Consider the following 21,770-nt stretch of genomic DNA (forward strand, 5'->3'; position numbering starts at 1 on the left):
GGATGGGAATCATCTGTTTTAATTAGGTATCCACAATTCTTTCCACCTAATCATATAGTATTTACCTAATGTTCTGTTATATTTTATCAAGGAAAATGAAAGATCACGTATGAATAAATATTTTTTACAAGTATAGTAAAATAAAAAATTTAAATGACATGTCACTATATTATTGATCAGAATAAAGTTGGTGACAAGATATATAATTTTCATCCCCTACAAAGGAGAAATGATGAGAGACTAGTAATTACTTTTCCTAGTTTACAATTTGGAACTCTACTTGTTTTGGGTGATTTTTGTATTAACGTGTTTCACTTCTTTGATCCAAGAGTGAAAAAACTTGACATGATGATTAAGTTTTATTAAACAGTACTAGCAATGTACCCGTGCACTTGTACGAGTAACTTCTTTATAATGTCAATAAATCATGTATTAAACTATTTTTTTTTCCATTCATATAGTTGCAATATTAACATTGGTTTTTGAGTGTATATGTACAATATTAACAATTATAAATGCGTTTGTATAAGCATTTATTTGTTGAAAGTATGATTATAGAAAATATTTTATTCTAAAATAACTCAATAAATAAAATTCAAATTGTATTGGATAATATCTCACCTCTATATTCTGTATATAAAATTATAAATATAAGGACTTATTTTTGCATTATATTTGTTGTGATTCCGTTTATAAGTATCATATAAAATTATAAGGATTTTTTGGCATATCTCTTTAATGCTTATGTTTTATTTTAGATTAATGTTCATTGTGTATAAATATTTGAATATGTTTTTAGCATTCAAATATTATATAATTAAATATTATTTATTTGATTATGTTTCAGCTAATAATCATTGTATGAAAATAACTCATAAATTAAAAATACATTAAGTTAGGATTTGACGTATATTTTTTTCTGACAATTTTAATCAAAATAATAAAAAGAGTCTAATAATTGATTTGTTATTCTTATATATTCCTAATTAAAATACATATATTTTTCATGAATATATCTACCATTATTATCTTTTAATTAAATAATATAATGATAGTAATTAAATATTTTGAAAAATTCTCATTCGTTATATTCGCATATGTTATACTAATATATATTCAAAACTATTATGATTTTTAATCTTCTTATCTATTAATGCTAATAATACATTTTTTAGTAATTTCAAAATATGGAATAACCTTAATGAAATTTGTTACTTAAAATATCATTAATAAAATTTCATTCAATAATGGTGTCATTAATGATATGATTTTGCTTCCACGAGAATTGATAGTAGAATTATTATGAGAATTATAGTTATTGCTATTAATGCTAATAATATCCTCATTGGTAACATGTTCTTGGTTGCCTATATTTTTTATTTTGTGGGTCACCTTAAAATTAGGTATTAAGGAGGAAAACAGATTAATATCTCTCAATTTAATTTAATTAATATTGACATATTGTTTCTTAGAAATCTTCTTTCTAGTAAGAGTCGGCCAATTTCCATAAAACTATAATTATTCTTGAACAAAATACTTGTCATTTTTTGCTCACTCATTGAATTCACATTTACTGCCCCAGTTATAACAGACGTAATAGTTTCCACTTTTCCACCAGAATCGTCAGCCATTATTAATCTAAAATAAGAATATACTCATAATTGATTTCTTATTTTTAAATGTGATCGTTTTGTATATTTAAATAATACAATGATATTAAGTAATATATATTCAAAAAATAAGGATCTCATCAGTTATATTATGTAAGGATGAATTCATTAATGTCATTTAATAGGTAATAAATTATTCTAGTAACTAATATATATATATATATATATTAAAAATTGTTATAATGGTTGATTATATTATTTCTTCATTAGTTAATAAATAAAATAACTAAGTATTAATGATCAACAATTATTAGTTATAATTCTGCAAATTTATCTCATAATAAGAATTGCTTAAAATTGGGAAATCCCAAATAATTTAAACGAATTATAAATACAAAAAATTATGACATTATTTTTGCTCATATATGGAAATTCAAAAAATTCAGAACAATTTTACATTAATTATGAATTACAACAAACTCATAATAAAAATAAAAGACATTATTTTCACTCATATGGTAATGGTAACCTCTAATCATTATGTTTTAAGAGATGAGTTTTTCTTCTACAAATGCTGAAACAAATAACATGACCAACTCATAATTTTTGTACACTCACATAGTAATTGCCATCTCTAATATATCTGTCAACAGACAATAATTAAAAGAATAGAAAGTCATATAGTAATGGTAACCTCTAATCATTATATTCTAGGAGATGAGTTTTTCTTCTACAAATGCTGAAACAAATAACACAACCAACCCATAATTCTTGTACACTCACATAGTAATTGCAATATCTAATATATCTATCAACAAAGACAATAATTAAAAGAATAGAAAATCATACATGTGAGTGAGTTTGAAAGTAGAAGATGATAGATTTGTTAAATAAAATATGTGAAATTTATATGATGAAGAAATTATATCCACCACAAATGAAGAAAAAATTGAAAGAGTATAAAAATAAAATCATACCTGTGAGTTGGTTGTAAGAGTTGAAGATGATAAACTTGTTGATCACAATTTGAGAAATAGTATAAAATATATCTATCGACTACCAACAAAAACATAAATTAAAAGAATAGAAAATCATACATATGAAATAAAAAATTGAAATAGTATAAAGTATATCTACAAAACAAAGACAGTAATTAAAAGAATATAAAATCACACTTGTGAGCAAGTTTGAGAATCAAAGATGATAGATTTGTTGAATAAAATATATGAAATTTATATGATGAAGAAATTACATCTAACACAAATGAATTTTTTTGAAAGAGTATAAAAATAAAATCACAACTCTGAGTTGATTTGAGAGTTGAAGATCATAAATTTGTCGAACACGATTTGAGAAATTGTATAAAGTATATCTACCAACAAAGACAAGAATTAAAAGAATAGAAAATCATACATGTGAGAAGAATAGAAAATCATTTCCAAGGATGGTATCGACGATCTATCCACACGCCAAATGGAAATAATTCTCACATTGATCTTCTAAGTATCTTTCGCAGCATTAATCTCTTCAATGGAATTGGCTCTACGTGTGCAAATTGTGAATAATATAGAATAATGCAATATTGTTTTTCTGTAACCGTATCTAAGAAAGGGAGAGATGAATAAGTATGAAAATAAAATGGGATTGTGGAAATTAAAAGTTAATATTTTAAAAGCTAGCAATTATCATTATCGTTATTACAATTTAATATTTTGAAAACATTAACTTTTCCTATACAATTATTATGCATGTTAATATTTTGAACACGTTATGTATTCAGATTATAATAATAATAAACATTTAATATTTTGAACATGTTATGTATTCAGATTGTAATAGTAATGTGTAATAATAATAATTTTGTAAATCATTTTGAATTATCGATAGCTAACACGTTAACAATAGCCAAATATTAAATGATTTATGCAAAATATTATTTAACTATGCTATATGTTAACTTTTTTTTAGGCAATTGTTAATTTAACAACGTTAACTTTTTGAAAGTTTAATATTTGAAACATTTACACACGTTATATATTCAGATTATAATAATAATAATAACGTAAATCATTTTGAATTATTGATAATTTAATTTTTTATAGCCAAAATATTAAATGATTTATGCAAAATATTATTTAATCACGTTAACTTTTTAGAAGTTTAATATTATGTATTAAGATTATAATAATAATGTGTAGTAATAATAATGTAAATCATTTTGAATTATTGATAGTTAACAATATTGGAAGTTTAATATTTGAAGTATTTACACACTTTAAGTATTAAGATTATAATAATAATGTGTAATAATAATAATAATGTAAATCATTTTGTGGGCAAGAATTTTGGACGGAAATAGATTCAATGAGGTAATAACACATGTCATAGATGATGTGACAATTCAATGAGGTGATGACACATGTATGTGAAGAAGGTTTTTTGTTAAATAGTAAATAAATTGCTGGTAAGAGTTCAAGGCACTAATAGTGTGTTATAATAGTTTGATAGTTTTATGATAGAAAATTCTCTAGAAGAATTGCACCTTCTTTATGTTTTATAATATTCAATTTATATGTTAAAAAATATTAAAAAATAATATTTATGGAGACATAAACTATTATTTTTTTTGTTAGGTTTATTCAATTGTGAAGTCTCACATTGGATATGCGGGGAAGAGTGAAAAAGTTTATAAGAAGAAAAGACTCATGGAACTAATGCCTTAAGGTTTTGGGTCAAGATGTGGTGTCAAACTCACTTATATGTTTCTTTCACTTAGCCCATGGAGAAATGTTGTAACCCACAAATGAAGATCTCCCAACAAACTGGTATCAGAGCTCGTAGAGCTCTTGCATGCTAAGTCGTACGATCTAAATGAAAATTCTTAGTATGCTCTGTGTTTACAGCATTTTCTGATCTTACACACCAGAAAAGAATTGTTCTTGTTACTGGAAAGGTATAATAGTGTGAAAGTGCATGTCTAGGAAAGTTCTGTATTAGGAAAGACCTGGTATTTAAGCGTATCTTTAAGACCCACATCTCTTTCCTGGGAGTTTTCCTGGTGTATGTTCACGGACTACGATATTATTCCGGTATACGGTTATCATGGCGAGTGCTAAATTTGATTTGGAGAAATTTAATTGAGAAAATGATTTCAACCTATATCGATTGAAGATAAAAGCTCTACTAGGAACAAGTTACCATAGAGTCTGACCGAGGACGAGAAGGATGAAAACCTGGAAAAAGCACATAGTGCAATTTTGTTGTGCTTGGGAGATGAAGTTCTACGAGAAGTGTTAGATGAAACTACACATGCTTCATTATGGTTGAAGTTGGAAAGCCTGTACATGAGAAGTCACTCACTAACAGGTTGTATATGAAGGCTCAGGTGATAGTTTTTTTTGCTAGAGGAAGAACAAAGAGGCGAAATCAATTTGGTGAAAGAGGGAAATCTAGGGCCAAGTCTAAAGCAAAACCTAGAAAGTATAAATGCTTTCATTGTCACAAGGAAGGGCACATAAGAAATAATTGTCCAGAGCGCAAAGGCAAGGAAAAGATTTATGAATATGGAGATGCAGTTGTAGCAAATGACTATAATAGTGCAGATGCACTAATAGCCTCAGAGCACGATTCAAAAGATGAATGTGTACTTGATTCTGGATGTTCATATCACATGTGTCCCATTAAGGATTGGTTTTCAACTTACCAACCCTTAGATGTGGGCAAGGTCTTTTTGAGAAATAATGCTCCCTGCAAGGTCATTGACATCGACAAAATTAGAATGAAGATGTTCGATGGAATCGTAAGGACTTTGATAGATGTAAGGCATGTTCCGTAATTGAAGAAAAATCTAATTTCCTTGGGAACACTAGATTCAAAAGGTTATAGCTACAAAGGTGAAGGTGAAGCTATAAGAATATCTAAATACGTTATGATTGTAATAAAAGGAAAGAAAGAGAATAGTCTCTATATGTTACAACGAAACACAATCACAAGTATTGTTGCTATCTCCTCAACATCTGATTCTGATGTCACCAAACTATGGCATCTAAGAATGGGTCATGTCAGTGAAAGAAGTCTAGTCGAGTTGTCCAAACAATGATTACTATGTGGTCAACAAGTCGGGAAGGTATACTTTTGTGAACACTGTGTTTTCGAAAAGCAATGTAGGATAAAATTCAATGTTGTAGTTCATCGAACAAGAGGCACGTTGGATTATGTAATTCTGACTTGTGGGGTCCTTTCCAAGTACCTTTTCATGGTGGTAGCAGATACATGTTAACATTTGTTGATGACTATTAAAGGAATGTGTGGATCTTCATTTTGAAACACAAAAGTGAAGCATTTGTCAAGTTCAAACAATGGAAAACCTTGATCGAAAAGCAAACTGGGAGAAATATCAAGAGACTGAGAACTAACAATGGTCTAGAGTTATGCAGCAGAGAATTCGAATTTTTTTGCAAGGATCATGGTATTGTCAGACATTATACCGTGAGACACACTCCACAACAAAATGGACTTGCAGAATGAATGAACAGAACCTTACTTGAAAGGACAAGATATATGTTGTCAAATGCTAGATTGCCAAAAGAATTTTGGGCGGAAGCTGTCAATACAACTTATTACTTGATCAACAGATGTCCATCAACGACCATTGGTTTCAAAACTCCAGAAGATATGTGGTCGGGTATTCCGGAAAACAAAGAAGGAAAACTTGATGCAAGAGCATTGAAATATATTTTTTGGATATCCTAATGGTGTGAAAAGATATAAGTTATGGTGGCCAGAGAAAAGAAAGTGCATTATTAGTAGAGATGTTACTTTTAATGAAGTTGAAATGCTAAAGCCTCATATAGAGTCATCAAGTGAAAATGAAGATCTCAATATCTTGGAGAAGGTGGAGTTTGAGGTGGAGCCAACAAAAGAAAAAACACTTGATCAAGAAGAAGAAGTCCATGATGCATGTACTAATAGTGATATCTCTCAATTACAACATTATCAGTTGGCTAGCGACATGCAAATGAGACATATAAAACCTCCAAAAAAGTATGGTTATGCTGATGTGGTGTCATACACACTAAATGTTGCTGATGATATCAGTAATTGTGAGCCACAATCATATGAAGAAGCTATCAATAATAAAGAAGTTTCCAAATGGATTTCTGCCATGACAGAGGAAATTGAGTCTCTTCATAAGAATCATACTTGGGTTCTTGTGAAGCGACCGGAGGCTCAAAAGATTGTTGGATGCAAATGAGTCTTTAAGAAGAAGGAAGGAATCCCTGGAGTTGAAGATGCAAGATTCAAGGCGCGATTAGTGGCCAAAGGTTTTACACAAAGAGAAGGCATTGATTTCAATGAAGTTTTCTCTCATGTGGTAAAACATAGCTCTATTCGCATCCTACTTGCAATTGTAGCTCACTTTGATCTAGAACTTGAGCAACTAGATGTCAAAATGACATTCTTGCATGTGAGTTGGAGGAACAAATCTACATGAAACAACATGAAGGATTTGAAATTCAAGGGATGAAAGATCATGTTTGCTTTTTGAAGAAATCTTTATATGGCCTAAAGCAATCTTCTAGACAATGGTATCGACGATTTGACACATTCATGCTTGAAAATGGATGTTCCAAAAGTGAACATGATAGTTGCATCTACTACAATAACGCAAATAAGTCATTTATCTATCTCCTTCTTTATGTTGATGACATGTTGATCGCATGTAAGAACATGTCAGACATTAGAAACTTGAAAGCTCAATTGAGCTTAGAGTTTGAAATGGAGGACTTGGGAGCTGGAAAGAAAATTCTAGGAATGGAGATTTAGAGGGATAGAAAAGAGGGGACACTCTTTCTGTCACAAAAGAAGTACATTGAGAAAGTGTTGGAACGCTTTGACATGCAAAATGCTAAATCAATCACTACTCCATTGGCAACTCATTTCAAACTTTCAATAGCCTTGTGTCCACAAACTGAGAATGAAAAAGAGGAGATGTCAAGTGTACCTTATGCTAGTGCGGTTGGCAGTCTCATGTATGCCATGGTGTGCACTAGACCAGATATTGCTCATGCAGTAAGTGTGGTAAGCATATATATGGCAAATCCTGGTAAAGTTCACTAGAAGGCTGTGAAGTGAATTATGCGCTACCTGAAAGGTACCACAAATATAGGGCTTTTGTATGGTAAAGTCAAAGATGTTGGAAATAAGATCACTGGATATGTTGACTCGGATTATGCTGGAGATCTAGATAAGCGAAGATCACTCTCGGATATGTCTTTACACTGTGTGGTTGTACTATTAGTTGGAAAGCAACACGACAATCAATTGTTGCTTTGTCTACAACTGAGGCAGAGTACATCACAGTAACAAAAGACGTAAAGGAAGCCATTTTGGAGAAAGGTTTAATTGAAGAGTTGGGTATACAACTCGAAGAAACAACCATCTACTGTGATAGTCAAAGTGCTATATATGTGACAAAGAATCCAATGTATCATGAAAGAACTAAGCATATTGATGTTGAGATGCACTTTACTTTTCCCTTGTGACTTTTCACTTTTCCCTTGTGACTCTTCACTTTTCTCATACCCATGTAACAATGGAACTCCCTGGTAGTTGGAGGCTCTCCGGTCGCAGTATGGTCCTTCAAGTGGTATTAGAGTCGATGGTTTGGCTGGGACATGGTGGACTTGAGGGGGAGCGAACCAGAAAGTGTGTGGTACCCACACTTGAGGGGGAGATTGTTGGATTTATTCAAGTGTGAAGTCTCACATTGGATATGCGGGGAAGAGTAAAAGAGTTTATAAGAAGGAAAAACTCATTGAACCAATGCCTTAAGGTTTTGGTTCAAGACGTGGTGTCTCACTTTTGACTCTTCACTTTTCCCATACCCATGTAACAATAGAACTCACCGGTGGTTGGAGACTCCCTGGTTGCAGTCTGGTCCTTGAAGTGGTATCAGAGCCGATGGTTTGGCTGGGAGATGGTGGACTTGAGGGGGAGCGAACCGGAAAGTGTGTGGTACCCACACTTGGGGGGGGAAGATTGTTGAGTTTATTCAAGTGGGAAGTCCCACATTGGATATGCGGGGAGGAGCGAAAGAATTTATAAGAAGGAAAGACTCATAGAACTAATGCCTTAAGATTTTGGTTCAAGATTTGGTGTCTCACTTGTGACTCTTCACTTTTCTCATACCCATGTAACAATGAAACTCCCCGGTAGTTGAAGGCTCCCCAGTCACAGTCTGGTCCAACATTTTTTATTACAAAAAGTATTACTAGACAAAATCTAGTCTACCAAAAGTAAACTTTGTACTTTCATAACTGTTATACTAGTGAATATATTAATTAATAACTTGGTCAAATACAATTGAAGTTTGTCATGATTAATTTAAATTTTATTAATCTTCAATCACATAAATATTTTAAGGAACTTATTTAATGCATTGACCTGGTTTACACAAAATGTTACACATTTATCTAATTAAGCTTAAAATTAATTGACTGGTGACTCACAATTCTTAATCCATTAGTGTTAATTGGATTTGTGATAGTAAATAATTTGTTTGAATTTCCATTTTTATCCTAATTCTTTTAAGGATTTAATATGTATACACTAAGAGTGTAAATATTTTTTACACTGTCAGCAAATTATCTACCATTGATTTAAAAATTATTATTGACTATCAAATAAAAATAATACAAATTAGTAGTGGATGAGTTATAAAAAACTTTAATTGCATTTCTTTTCATCGATATTACCATTAGCAGCATACAGAATTAACATTAGCAAATATTTAAAGTAAGAGTATCGAATACCATATCATCAATGGTACCATTAGCAACTTAAATCAACAATATAAAATATCACATTAATATTTTATTCATGGTTTACTGGGCAAAGCCCAAGGAAAACAGAAAAAAAGAAAACTAAAGCATGTCCTAGACATGATTAGGAGCGGAATTAGAGAACAACTTTTATTAAAACATATGTAACATGTTATATATGCAAACAAATCTATTTATGTTTTTTTGCACTATTGTTTATAATTAAATTATAATTAAAATAATTTTTTAATATATTATCAAAATTTTATTAGTTACTTTTCCATAAGTCTTGACACAAGTTTTTTTCTTAATAAAATATTGAGAGCTCAAAATTATATTCCTTAGTATGACATTTTCAACATAAATTATATATATTAAAGATATTTATTTATTTTTTGTTTAAAAAGTATGCTAGATGCAAATAGAGAAAAATAATAATAAAACAATGAAAATATAAAGTGTCGCCAATAAATATTTTAGATATTGTTTGTACACATGTACATGACAGGTGTTCTACGTTCTCGTTTACAAAAATTGCGAGAATAATTGGTTATATTTGTCAAAAGCGAAAGTGATAAAAACAGACAAAATAATATTATATATGTTCGAATAGTTAATTTCCAGGTAAACAAACTCTCATGGAAAAAAATGAAGCACACCAAATGGGATGGATAGTGATAAAAATGTGTGCAATAATATATACGAGAGAAAAAAATGTACAAATTATCATAACATCATTATCTATTCATATTTAATTATTAAAACTCTTAAATATAAGTATATAAATGAACAATTAATAATATACTAATTTTATATAAAAATATATATTGATGGTGCATGAATATCATACTATAATCATTAAAAGTTGATGCTTGTAATCAATATGTGTTAAGAGATAAAACTTAAATCCTTGTGAGAATTAATGCAAAATTCGGAAATCGTAAGTATGGACAATACCTGTGATAGAAGAGACATAAAATCTACTTCTCTTCCCGGAATAAGACCACCCTAACTATTAGTCTAAGACTTATTTCGCTTGCAATAAATCATTTGGGATGGATTAAACATTGAGAAACTATTTAAGTATGAGTCTTTCTTTATCGTTTACAGTTAGTCCAATTTTTCTTAATATATTAATTTATAATATTGAATAATTAACACATGAAATAAAAAAACTGTATATACTGAGACAAAATCCCTTTATTTCCTTTTTCATCAAAAGCATTTAATTAAAATTTATAAAATTATTCATTTATATATTTGTTGACAACCAATCATCATCTCTTTGAACTAACATCGGATAATAATTTAAAATCTATACTATAATTTATTTATTTATTCATGTTATTTTACAGGATGTGTATTCCACCTAGATATAGTGACGAGTTTAAGGAAAAAATTAATGCACTAACACCATGAATTTTACATTATTCATTTATTATCATTAAATTTTAAAAAAATAAATATAAATAATATAATAAGTATGTATAAATTTTTATATTCTAATGTATAAATATTACACATTCTTCTTTCCATATCCATACAAATGTGTATCAGCTATCTGGTATATTTTGTCCCATTGTATCTAATCTAATTAAAAGTTACTAAATAGTTGAAAAAAAACATAAAGTAATTATTTAGTGATATATGATTGGTTTGTATGAAGTTTTGGAGAAGAAGATCCTCTTTGCTACCCATACATCTTCCAAATCCCTTATTTATTATTCATTCATCATCTCTTTCCTCTTTTCCAATTCTCAAAAATATGTTTGTAACTTTGGAAAAAAATCTCTCGACTGACATATATTATAAATATATATTTATAATATATTATATACCATATATAAATAGATACTTGTTGCTTTAGGTAGGTGAAGAAAACCAAAGAAGCATAGCTATTCAATATATACACATATATAATCTCAATAACATGAACGTAGAGGGATTCTTTTGTTTTTGCCACCCCATTTCAGCTGATCAAACAATGAAGGAGTCAGCCACCGCCGGTGGCGTCGAGAACGGTGGCTCTAAGCCATTGAGTTCAGGTGGCTCCGGCAGCAGTAGACACCTTTTGGTGAAAAGGGTCGTCAAAGTGACTGCATTCTTTGTTGGCATTACAGTATTGTGGATGGTTCTATATAAAACTGCTTCTCCCTTTGGTTTCGCTTCAATTTCACAACACTTCATTGGTGTATTTGCAAATGTAACTCTCTCTTTCTTCTATTTCTTTTCCCCCCTCTTTCTGTGCGTGAAAATTTTGAGTTTTTTTCGGGCTTTTGATTCTCATTTTTTACGAACCAATAAATTCTGGGTATAGTTGTTTTTTTCATGCCTTTTCAGTTCATGATGGTTTTCTACTTTTTTCTGATCGGTTTGAACTAAACCTTTTGTTTTATGAAGTTAAATGACCTGTTCTTTTTTATGTTCATGCAGTTAGGTTATCGCTGTTTGTTTTCTGAGTAGAGTTAGCTGTTTCATTACAATTTTTTCTTCTAATTTTTATTTTTATTACTATGAAACACAATTTCTGAGAGTTTTTGGAAGGGTTCATGGATCTATAACTGATGGAGGTAAAAGGGCAGAAATTAATGGATTATGAGTGTGGGTTTTTTTATTCTTAATATTCTAATACACCAAAAAATGGGTAACTTTAGTTTACAAACTTGTCATATTATCCCTTCTTCCCAATGTGTTTGATGAACTTCTTCTATGAACTATGATCAGGAAATCATTGACCCAAAGCTAGAGATTGTTCTTAAAAATGCATCTATGGTAGACAAGACAGTGATAATCACAACTTTGAATGATGCATGGGCAGAGCCAGGTTCAATATTTGATCTCTTTCTTAAGAGTTTTCACAAAGGGAACCAGACAGAGAAGCTTTTGAAGCACTTGGTGGTAGTAACTTTGGACCAAAAGGCATATGCTAGGTGCATAATTTTGCACCCTTATTGTTATCAACTTGAAACCAAAGGTGTTAATTTTACCAATGAAGCATTCTTTATGACCCCAGTCTACCTACACATGATGTGGAGAAGAATTAAATTTCTTGGCTCTGTCCTTCAATTGGGGTACAACTTTGTGTTCACGGTATATATATCATACATATATTTCTTTTGCTAGAAACTACTTGTTTCAATACCTTACCATGCACACACATCCAAGCCACATAACAAATGATAACATTTGTTGTATAACTTTGTGTTGTAATCTTGTGTCATAATTTCTGATCGATAAATTAATCTTAATATTTGATACTAAATAATGAGAGATGATGTTTCTTGACCGATTGAATGTTTTGTTTTGTTGTCCTTGCAGGATGCTGATATAATGTGGTTTAGAGACCCATTCAAAGAATTTTACAAAGATTCTGATTTCCAAATTGCTTGTGATTTTTTCAATGGCAACTCCTATGACTTGGATAACATGCCAAATGGAGGGTTAACCTATGTAAAATCTAATTTTAGAACTATTTGGTTCTATAGGTATTGGTTTGCCTCTAAGGATGCTTACCCAAAGATGCATGACCAAGATGTGTTCAACAAGATCAAAAAGAATAATCTCATTGCTGGAATGAAATTGAAGATTAGGTTCCTTAGCACAGAATATTTTGGTGGGTTTTGTCAGCCCAGCAAGGATCTTAACAAGGTCTCTACAATGCATGCCAATTGTTGTGTTGGTCTAGACAACAAAATCATTGATCTTAAAATTTTGCTTGAGGATTGGAGGAAATACATGGCCTGGCCTGACAAGTCGAAAAAACAGTTAAAGGCTTCTTGGAGTGTACCACTAAGTTGCAGGTAATGTAAATAACTTTTGTTGAACAATAATATTAGAATGAATAATCCTAACTTAACCCAAAAGCCAACTTATAAATAGATGGAAGGTTGTCTATGCCTTCTTAGCATTGGCTTGACCATATTCTCATCCATTTAAGATTTATCTTATCACACTCCCTCACGCCCAAGACCGGACATTTGGAGTGTGAAGTTTGCCAAACTTGATATTCGTGAGTGATCCATCACGAGGGTCAAATTATGATACCATATTAGAATTATTAGACCTAACCCAATTTCAAAAACTAGCTCAAAGGATAAAAGTTATCCAAGCCTTATAAGCATTGGCTTGGTCATATTCTCACACTTACCTTAACAAATAATTCTACTCACATTTTCTGTCTTAACACCAAAGACTACCTTACATTATGTATAAATTTGCAACCTCGATGATGTGAGGTGATATGCACCTTACAAGTGTGCACATAACACTATACTATTTTTAACATCAGTACTTAATTAATGTTTAATATACTCTTATGTATGATCTTAAAACAAATTATTAATAAAACAAAAAAATGAAGTAGTTGCATACCATTTTGCTTTCACAAGGATAATTTAATAGATGCCCCATTCTATGTTACCATCAATAATTGGCATAATTTTCTGTCTCTTAATTATATATTCCACATTATTGACATCATGCAGGACATCCTTCGAACGTAGCAAAGGAAGATTGAATAATGGGAGGAGGTTGTGACAGTCCTCGCGTGTAACTGTTTGATACTTGTTTGTATGAAGAGGTATATAATTTGAGGGTAATATCTATGTATACACTATAACATTTATGTACTATCTAGTTAGTGTATTATTTTTTGAAGGCCCAATTGTCTGAACAAATTATCTTGTCTTCTTCTTTTTTATTTATTTAATGTATTTTATTTGATTGTTTGTGAACAATGCTGCGTAAAGATCGTTTCGGCTACACCAACAAATAATATCAGAGTCAATTGGTAGATGACTCTTAACCTAAACCTCAAATTATGGCAAAAGAGGGTGAAAACATGTTGACTTGTCAAAAAGGATAAGTCATGAATGATGGGATAATGTATTGTGCCACTATATAAAACTCTTTCTTTGTTAGGGAATACATTTTTTTCTCATATAATTTTCTCTTCAAATGGATTCTCGAGAAAAGCATTAAAATTATATTACACTCTTGATTTATTTGGAACGAAATACTAGCATTCTAGTCTAGTAGTCATTTTTGGGTACAAATAAATAGGGATGTTTATAGGAATCATATATATCAAAAGTTTTGGATGATCATTTTTTCTCCAACTTTAACAGAAAATGACAGTGAATTATAACAAACAAAAAATATGGATTTTTAGGTTGCACTTTTAAATATCCCCTAAGTAACACTTTTATGTTAATTTGGTAACGTTTATGAATTAGTTTTAAGGTTGGGGAATGGTTACTCAAGTTTCGGAATTTATGTACCCAAACCAATTGTTTGTATTGTCAAAGTTGGAGGTGTTTTTACATGTTGGTGAGACTGTATGATGAAAATTATGATATAGATGAGAACTCATGAATTGATCGTTTCAAATGCCTTGAACATATATGGTTGTATTAGTGGTATCTGTTTATAAAAAATAAGCATTAATTATTCCCCGTTTAGGTATTTGGCTACCCTACCCTATAATGTATGGGTCAAGTGTCCACGACAGGTTTTTAAAACCAAAACATCCTTAACCACATTACTCCAAGTTTTTCCACTGTTTTTGTTTTTGTTCCTCGTTATCCCTCTCATTCATCATATTATAACACAAGATACAACAAGCAAAATAAAGAGACACAAGAATCATGGTAACAAATTCTCAAATGGACAGAAACATTAGCACAATGGCATGAGAGGGAATCATCAATGTTATGGTCAAAATAACTAAACAACATAGTACTAATTTAGTTCATACACCTCTATATGACCATAGTAAACTCAACTAGAAAGTCATGCCATTAGTTTATAGCTAGAATCACCCATCAGGAGTAAACTGGATATACATTTAAATTTTGGATTTGAAAACATTCCCTAAAAAATGTGATAGTACCAAAGTTATAGCCATTATCATTCTTGTTGGAAAAAAAGAAGCTCTTCTCTGACAAACTCGGAGTAAAATGCTTGTGACTTAGTTATAAATAACGTAAATGCCCTTACACATCATTAAGGGGGAGAATGGATGGGACACTACAGCTAACAGGTGTTTTGCTGTCATCATTGAAATTAGATTACTGTTGTTCATATCCGTACCGACATTTAACATCTTCTCCCTCTAAAAGCTTCTCCATGGCATCAGAAGGAAGACCAATCATCTCTAATGTCTTCTCCCATACTTCATATGCTGTTTGAATGCTATGCGCTTCTTCTGATGGATTCGCTGGACGACACTCTTGAGAAATATAGGCGCAAACAGGCCACTCGTCTGCTTTCAACAATTCACAATACTCTGATATTTGAGGATCAGTGGCAGCAAAAAGAGTACTCCTGGAACCTGTATTGCAGAATTAGTGATGTTATCTTCATAGTCAGTCCTGAAAACTTTCAGCACATAAGTACTTTTGTGTGCATCATCAATGAGGGTGTTTGGCCAATTGAACTAATATTGAAACATTTTTAAGACCAGTTTGTCTAGGTTTTTCCTTGCAAGTCTGCCGGAAAAGAACCAAAAAGTCTGAATTCACACAAAAAAAGTCTTCTGGAAAAGTTTTTGGAGAATCATTTTTTTGAGAATCTCAATCCAACAAGCCCTTATATTGCCAAGACTGAAATTCATATTTTACTAGATGAAATGAAGTAATTTTAAGTGCACCAAAATGTTAGAACCAAAAGGAATGGACAAAGAAGAGAAAGAGAGAGCACATGATTGGCCTGTACTTGAAACAATGGGTTTCAAATCCAGCCACATCACAAATCTAAAACATGCAATGGCCACAATAGGGCTTAAAAACTAAAGACGGTAAGTATTTCTACCATGAAAAGGTGATAAAACCGACCTTCTTGAGCATTAAAGATGAAGTAAGGTATCAAACGATAAGCAGATTGAACAATTCTTGGAAGATCCCTTGCCTGCATTATATAAAGTTGAAAGTATAAAAAAAGCATTAAGCTTATGAAACAATGCAGATAGAAAAGGAACCTATGACAATAGACGCCCCATTATACAACAAAGAACTTGGTAAGTCTTAATCCACGATCAACTATTTTAAACCGCAAACCATGACTATTTCATTAGCGACACTATTATGTACGGAAATTATAGCAGTTAACTCCTAGAGGAACCAAACAGGATTCTGAATCCTCCAAAATAAAAAAACAATTAGGCCCTTAGCAGCCTAGCCTTTTAAACTGGTAGTCACAGCACATCATGGTTAACATAATTTACCATTTAGCCTCAGAGTTATCTAATCATATACAATGAATGATACAATGATACACCTTAGTTTAATATAACCAACCTTTATTTTTATTAGATAATCCTCTTCAATCCAGTTGACACTAGAATATTCTCTCAAAGAACCAATTAATTTAACATAGTTTATTTTTCTACGCTGTCACATGCATTTCAAATTACGCTAGTCATACAAGACAAAGCAAATAGGCCTCACAAGACTTCTAGTTAATCAAACCTCAACTCAGCAATAGAAAGATAATCATAAACAAAGCATCCGAGTAAACTTGCAAATTATCTAGTGCAAATAATTATTATGGGTATTGTTAAAAAAACTTGGTAGACAGCAACCCCTAGACAATAGCTAATCACATTACAAATATTTAAAAAAACATTAACGGAGCCAAGTATCCAATTAAAATCAAAATTAAATTGAGTTTCTTCACATTACTTTTAGACTGCAATTGGATGCGGTAACTTTTACTTCAAGGATTGAACTATTTAAGGCATGAACCTTGGGCTACTCTGAATTGTAAATTCTAAATCCAATATCACAGCATAATTTCAACTTGGAAGACAAAATTCAGTTTCCTGGGGCCTTTAAAAAATGTATGGTAATGTTGCACTACTTATGGTATAAAAGTGTGTCCCACTTAATACAATCTACCCCCTCCCACATCCAATGTTTTTTCTCAGCAAAGCTGACAGACACAGACATGAGCAAGGGGTGTAAGAAAATTACAATACTAAAGATAACTTCCCAAGGTTCACTATTGCCTTCTAACAAAATAATAGGAATAATTAGATACGATGCTGCCCCATTAGCAGAGATTATATTCAGTTTGTCACACATTTATTACAGCCATATATGTCCCATTTGGAAACAGAAGTTCAAATTCTTCAAAAGACTTACAACATTAGTTTGGACAATTCCAGGTGACACACACAATACATTGATGCCAGATTCAGCAGGGAGTCGCTTATGAAGGACACTACTGAACATAACCTGCAATACAAACATCGGCTCATGTTTCATTCACAACTTCAAGAAGGTAAACCAAAGCTATTATCTTTCCCGTTATTTTGCATAATTGACGAGCAAGAATCAACTCTATTAGCCAATATTGATAATAACATCTTTAAAGATACAAAGCAAATGAGTATAAAGCATATATTTAAGAAAGATAGAAATGATAAATGAAAAAATATTGTGTAGAAGTGAGCAGTATAATAATTTATGTGCATTGAGAGACAGCAGAGCATTCAGTACTTTCTACTCAATAGAGGATCACATGGTCAAAGTACAACTGTAGTAAACAAATGAACCTAATCATGATTTGTGAATTCACTTTTCTTAATCAAATGATTGTTATCACATCCACCACCATTGTGCCAATTTGCACAGCATGGTTGTCTGGATTAATCTGTATAGATAAGTAATTGGTTAGAGGGAAAGAAAACCTCCGAAATGTCGGAACAAAAAGAAAACAGCAAACTCAGAGACATATTAGTAATGGAAGTTCCTTCAAAGCAATCATAAGCACGACATCGCAGAAAATTCAAGGTAGATAGTGAGATGGATAGATTCCATCAATGAATAACTTTGTGTTGGATGAATTTATCAATATCCACCATTGGAATGTATGTTTGTGTTATGAATATCAATGTGGCAAATTTCTTATTGGTGCACAATTGTTTTGGACTCCATTATCTTACAACTAATGTACATCACTTTTCAAACAAAAGAAAACATCAACCATTTAATCATAAAATTATTTTTGCCTTCATTCTTTAAAATTTAATGGGACAGATCAAACATCAGAAATATTTCAATGGTTGAAACAGTGTGTGTGCGCGCACACACACACAAAGAGACATTTCAATTGTGGCAAAACCCCATCAGTTGAACTGTGCACAATTAATTACATTTCAAGATTTTAACAGGAAAGATAAATGACCTCACATAAAGGTGCAAGTACTTCACTCCATTAAAAACATATATGTAAAGAGGCTTTTCAGGTCATCAATATGTCAAAAACTTCAAAAGGGGAAGTTCACCTGTGCCAGCTTGCTGTTTGAATACCCAATCATACTAGAAAATTTCTTTTTCCCAGATGTGAGATTCATGTCTTCAGCGTCAACAAAGCCTACATGATGCATCTACAGAGAAAAAATGGAGTGTAGAAAAGACTAAGCACTATTAAGATTATGAGGGTAAATGAATGTAAAAGATTAAAACATGCTAAAATTCGTCACTATAAATAAATAATATTTTCAATTTTCTAGGAATAATTACTTCACTGTTATGGCTCTGAATAACAACAAAAAACATGTGATGGGTTAGTCACTTTTCTAGGAATAATTACTTCACTATTATGATAACAGAAAAGCAATATCAACACTCTTCAGTAAATATAGAACAGTCAAGCAAAACAATATTGCATGTCAAACATCAACCAACAGCCCGTATTTCTTACACCAATTACTTGTCTGACATGTTTCCTTTTTATAAAGCATATGACCGGTTAAAGGAGGATCTCTTATCCTCCAAACTCTCGGCAATCACTTTCTCAGTGTTGGTGAATTTTTTCTTTCATATGCCCAAGCATAAAACAAACAAGCAATAAATGTTGACCCTATCAAACAAACATCCTGGAAAAGAAAAAACTTTCCATAGGTACATATAAATTGCTTTAAAGTAAAAGGAAAGAAACTTTGATGTGTCAGCCTAACATCTTATGTATATAAGTTTTCAGATAGCAAGTGACTTACAACGGAATTCACATTAACAATTCGACTAGGAGAACCCCTAATAAGGGAAGGCAAAAGAAGTACTGAAAGCAAAGCAGGAGCAAGATGGTTCACTTGCAAGTGTTCTTCATAACCATCTTTTGAAAATTTCTGTGGCTCTGAATAACAACAAAAAACATGTGATGGGTTAGTCACTTTTGACTTCAATGAGAATCAATCTGCATGTATGTATCATTTCCTTTCTCTGATAATTTTGTCACAACAAAAGATAGTGAAATTAAATATATCAAAACAAGCTATCCCAAAAAATTACAAGTATATACTCAAACCAGAAACAAATGGAGCCAAAACTGATCTTTCAACTTCAGAATGATAGACAAAAGATAAGAAAGGCTAAAATTCAGCACCAATATTGTTATATCATAAATACCAACCTCCAATGGAAAAAATTCCAGCATTATTAATGAGAACATGCAATGGTGCTGATCGTGCATTCCATGCTTCAGCAAATCTTGCTACAGAATCCAAGGAGAGAAGATCAACACCCATCACCTTGACAAGCCATAGGGAGATGTCAATTGCCAGAAGTAGTCGAACTGAATGCATGTTTCGAATTAGCTTATTTTGCATTCATAAAGTGCTCTCTTCTGAATATTATCTTAAAAAAAGCTTTCCTCAAAACAAAATAAGTCCAAATACACACAACACACAAAAATTCCATAGACAATATAGGATTCAGCAAAGCATGCCTAGAGTGTCAGTTTGACGTTTCTTACACATTAATGAGTATTGGATATATAAGTTACCTCTACATTAAGAGCAATACCCAACCCTGCAGAGTCGACCGACCATTTCTGGATCAACTCCTGAGCCGCCTTTGTATTCCTCACGGCCATAACAACATGAGCCCCTGCTTGTGCCAATTGCCTGCACGATGAGCAGCATAACAAAAAAATCCCGTTAATCAGCTACCCTTTCTTTGTAAACAGAAATTTTTTGGTTGACTGTGTCACCCTCCACGGATTAACTAGATTCCCACGTGGGCTCAGGTTGGCTACCTGCCTTCCTTGCAAATGAGGGAAACATTAGTAACCAAAATGCTACATCATTTACGATGACCCGTTTAATAATTTAAAATTAACTTATTTATATATTCAATAAAATATTTTTTGAAAATGGGACAAACACATATCACCCTTTCCCAAACAGAACCATAATTGTTACCATCATTCAAGATACCCTTCGAAAGTTAGCCAAGTTAAACACACAAAACTCACGTGTAAACAACTAATCAAGTAAAAACACAAATTCTATATCCATAACTACAAAAGCAACAAATACCCATTTCTCAAAATTCCCCTTTCTACATGATTCTACAACAACACCAACCCCAATCCCACAAGTGAAATAGAAAACCATTGTTTACTGCAATAATTCAAGAGACCCTTTGAATTTTTTAAAGTTAACCCAGTTAGAAAAACACAAATTCCATCCATAACAACAGGAAAAAAAACACAAACCCACTTCACAAAATGGTCTTTGTCTCCATAACCAAACAACGACACCAGCTCCAACTTCATAAAAAACTCATTTTTAACAAAAACCCATAATTTATTACCATTTTTAGAGACAACCATGAAAGCTAATAAGCATAAAATCCAAAAAAATGAAGAAAAAAATATACAAATGAATCTAAACCTTGCAATTTCGAGGCCTATACCACTGGTGGATCCAGTAACAATGCAGGTGATATCATTGATTGGAGGTAGAGGCATAGGGTTATGCAAGTGACTGGCCATGATTCGCTGAAACAGCATTTCGTATATGAGGGAAAACCAACCTCTGAACCATTCTATCCAACCCAAACACTGTTTCTTCACCTTCGATGCTTCAGCGTCGCCGTTTGAAGACGACGTCGTTGCCATAACTCTGTGTGTGTTAGCGTAGAATCTAAGAGATCTATGTTTTGTAGGAATATTGGTCAGAGCGTAGTGTTGAGTTTTGGCTCACTCCGTAGAGTTCCAAAGTTACTCAACAAAACATTGGAATAATCGAGTTTTGGCACACTTGATTATTTTTAAGTAAAGATTAGATCTCAATTATTCAACATCCAGAGTTACTTAAGTTAAAAAAAAACTCACTCAATATCTTACTCATTCTTTCAATAAAAATCTAACGATTTATATTTATTTCCTAATTTAAATTATTAGACTTTTATCGAATAATTAACTATGATATAGATTAATTTTTTTAACTTATTCATAAAATAAGGATCTGCTTCCATTAAACATTAATATAAATCTACAACTTCTAAATTAGAATTAAAATATTTCTTCTAATGTGAAGAATTACCTTTTA

General features: G+C 31.6%; 2 protein-coding genes across 2 annotated transcripts; one reads left to right on the top strand and one right to left on the bottom strand.

Annotated features, from left to right (window-relative positions):
• LOC109358828 (uncharacterized protein At4g15970-like) lies at positions 11,335–14,039 on the top strand. Its single transcript, XM_019603290.1, has 4 exons — positions 11,335–11,636; positions 12,158–12,523; positions 12,752–13,233; positions 13,918–14,039. Exons 1-4 carry the CDS (start codon positions 11,364–11,366, stop codon positions 13,967–13,969), a joined length of 1,173 nt encoding a protein of 390 aa, XP_019458835.1. The 5' UTR covers positions 11,335–11,363; the 3' UTR covers positions 13,970–14,039.
• LOC109358829 (retinol dehydrogenase 12-like) lies at positions 15,129–21,439 on the bottom strand. The gene is made up of 10 exons (XM_019603291.1): positions 21,111–21,439; positions 20,219–20,339; positions 19,847–19,964; positions 19,434–19,570; positions 18,720–18,821; positions 17,575–17,667; positions 16,267–16,339; positions 15,493–15,764; positions 15,401–15,438; positions 15,129–15,356 (listed from the first exon to the last, which is right to left on the bottom strand). The coding sequence occupies exons 1-8, from the start codon at positions 21,335–21,337 to the stop codon at positions 15,502–15,504; spliced, it is 1,134 nt and encodes a 377-aa protein (XP_019458836.1). The 5' UTR covers positions 21,338–21,439; the 3' UTR covers positions 15,129–15,356; positions 15,401–15,438; positions 15,493–15,501.

The sequence above is a fragment of the Lupinus angustifolius genome, chromosome LG10 (genome assembly GCF_001865875.1).
Source record: "Lupinus angustifolius cultivar Tanjil chromosome LG10, LupAngTanjil_v1.0, whole genome shotgun sequence".
NCBI lineage: Eukaryota > Viridiplantae > Streptophyta > Magnoliopsida > Fabales > Fabaceae > Lupinus > Lupinus angustifolius.

What these genes read in the sequence shown, in the direction of transcription:
- LOC109358828 (XM_019603290.1), top strand. Translation starts at nt 11,364, where the DNA reads ATGAACGTAGAGGGATTCTTTTGTTTTTGCCACCCCATTTCAGCTGAT. An exon ending in TCATTGGTGTATTTGCAAAT is followed by an intron (nt 11,637 to 12,157) that starts GTAACTCTCTCT and finishes AACTATGATCAG; the next exon opens with GAAATCATTGACCCAAAGCT. An exon ending in GGTACAACTTTGTGTTCACG is followed by an intron (nt 12,524 to 12,751) that starts GTATATATATCA and finishes TTGTCCTTGCAG; the next exon opens with GATGCTGATATAATGTGGTT.
- LOC109358829 (XM_019603291.1), bottom strand. Translation starts at nt 21,337, where the DNA reads ATGGCAACGACGTCGTCTTCAAACGGCGACGCTGAAGCATCGAAGGTG. An exon ending in GAATTGTCCAAACTAATGTT is followed by an intron (nt 16,340 to 17,574) that starts GTAAGTCTTTTG and finishes TATATAATGCAG; the next exon opens with GCAAGGGATCTTCCAAGAAT. An exon ending in CATCTTTAATGCTCAAGAAG is followed by an intron (nt 15,765 to 16,266) that starts GTCGGTTTTATC and finishes TCTGCAATACAG; the next exon opens with GTTCCAGGAGTACTCTTTTT.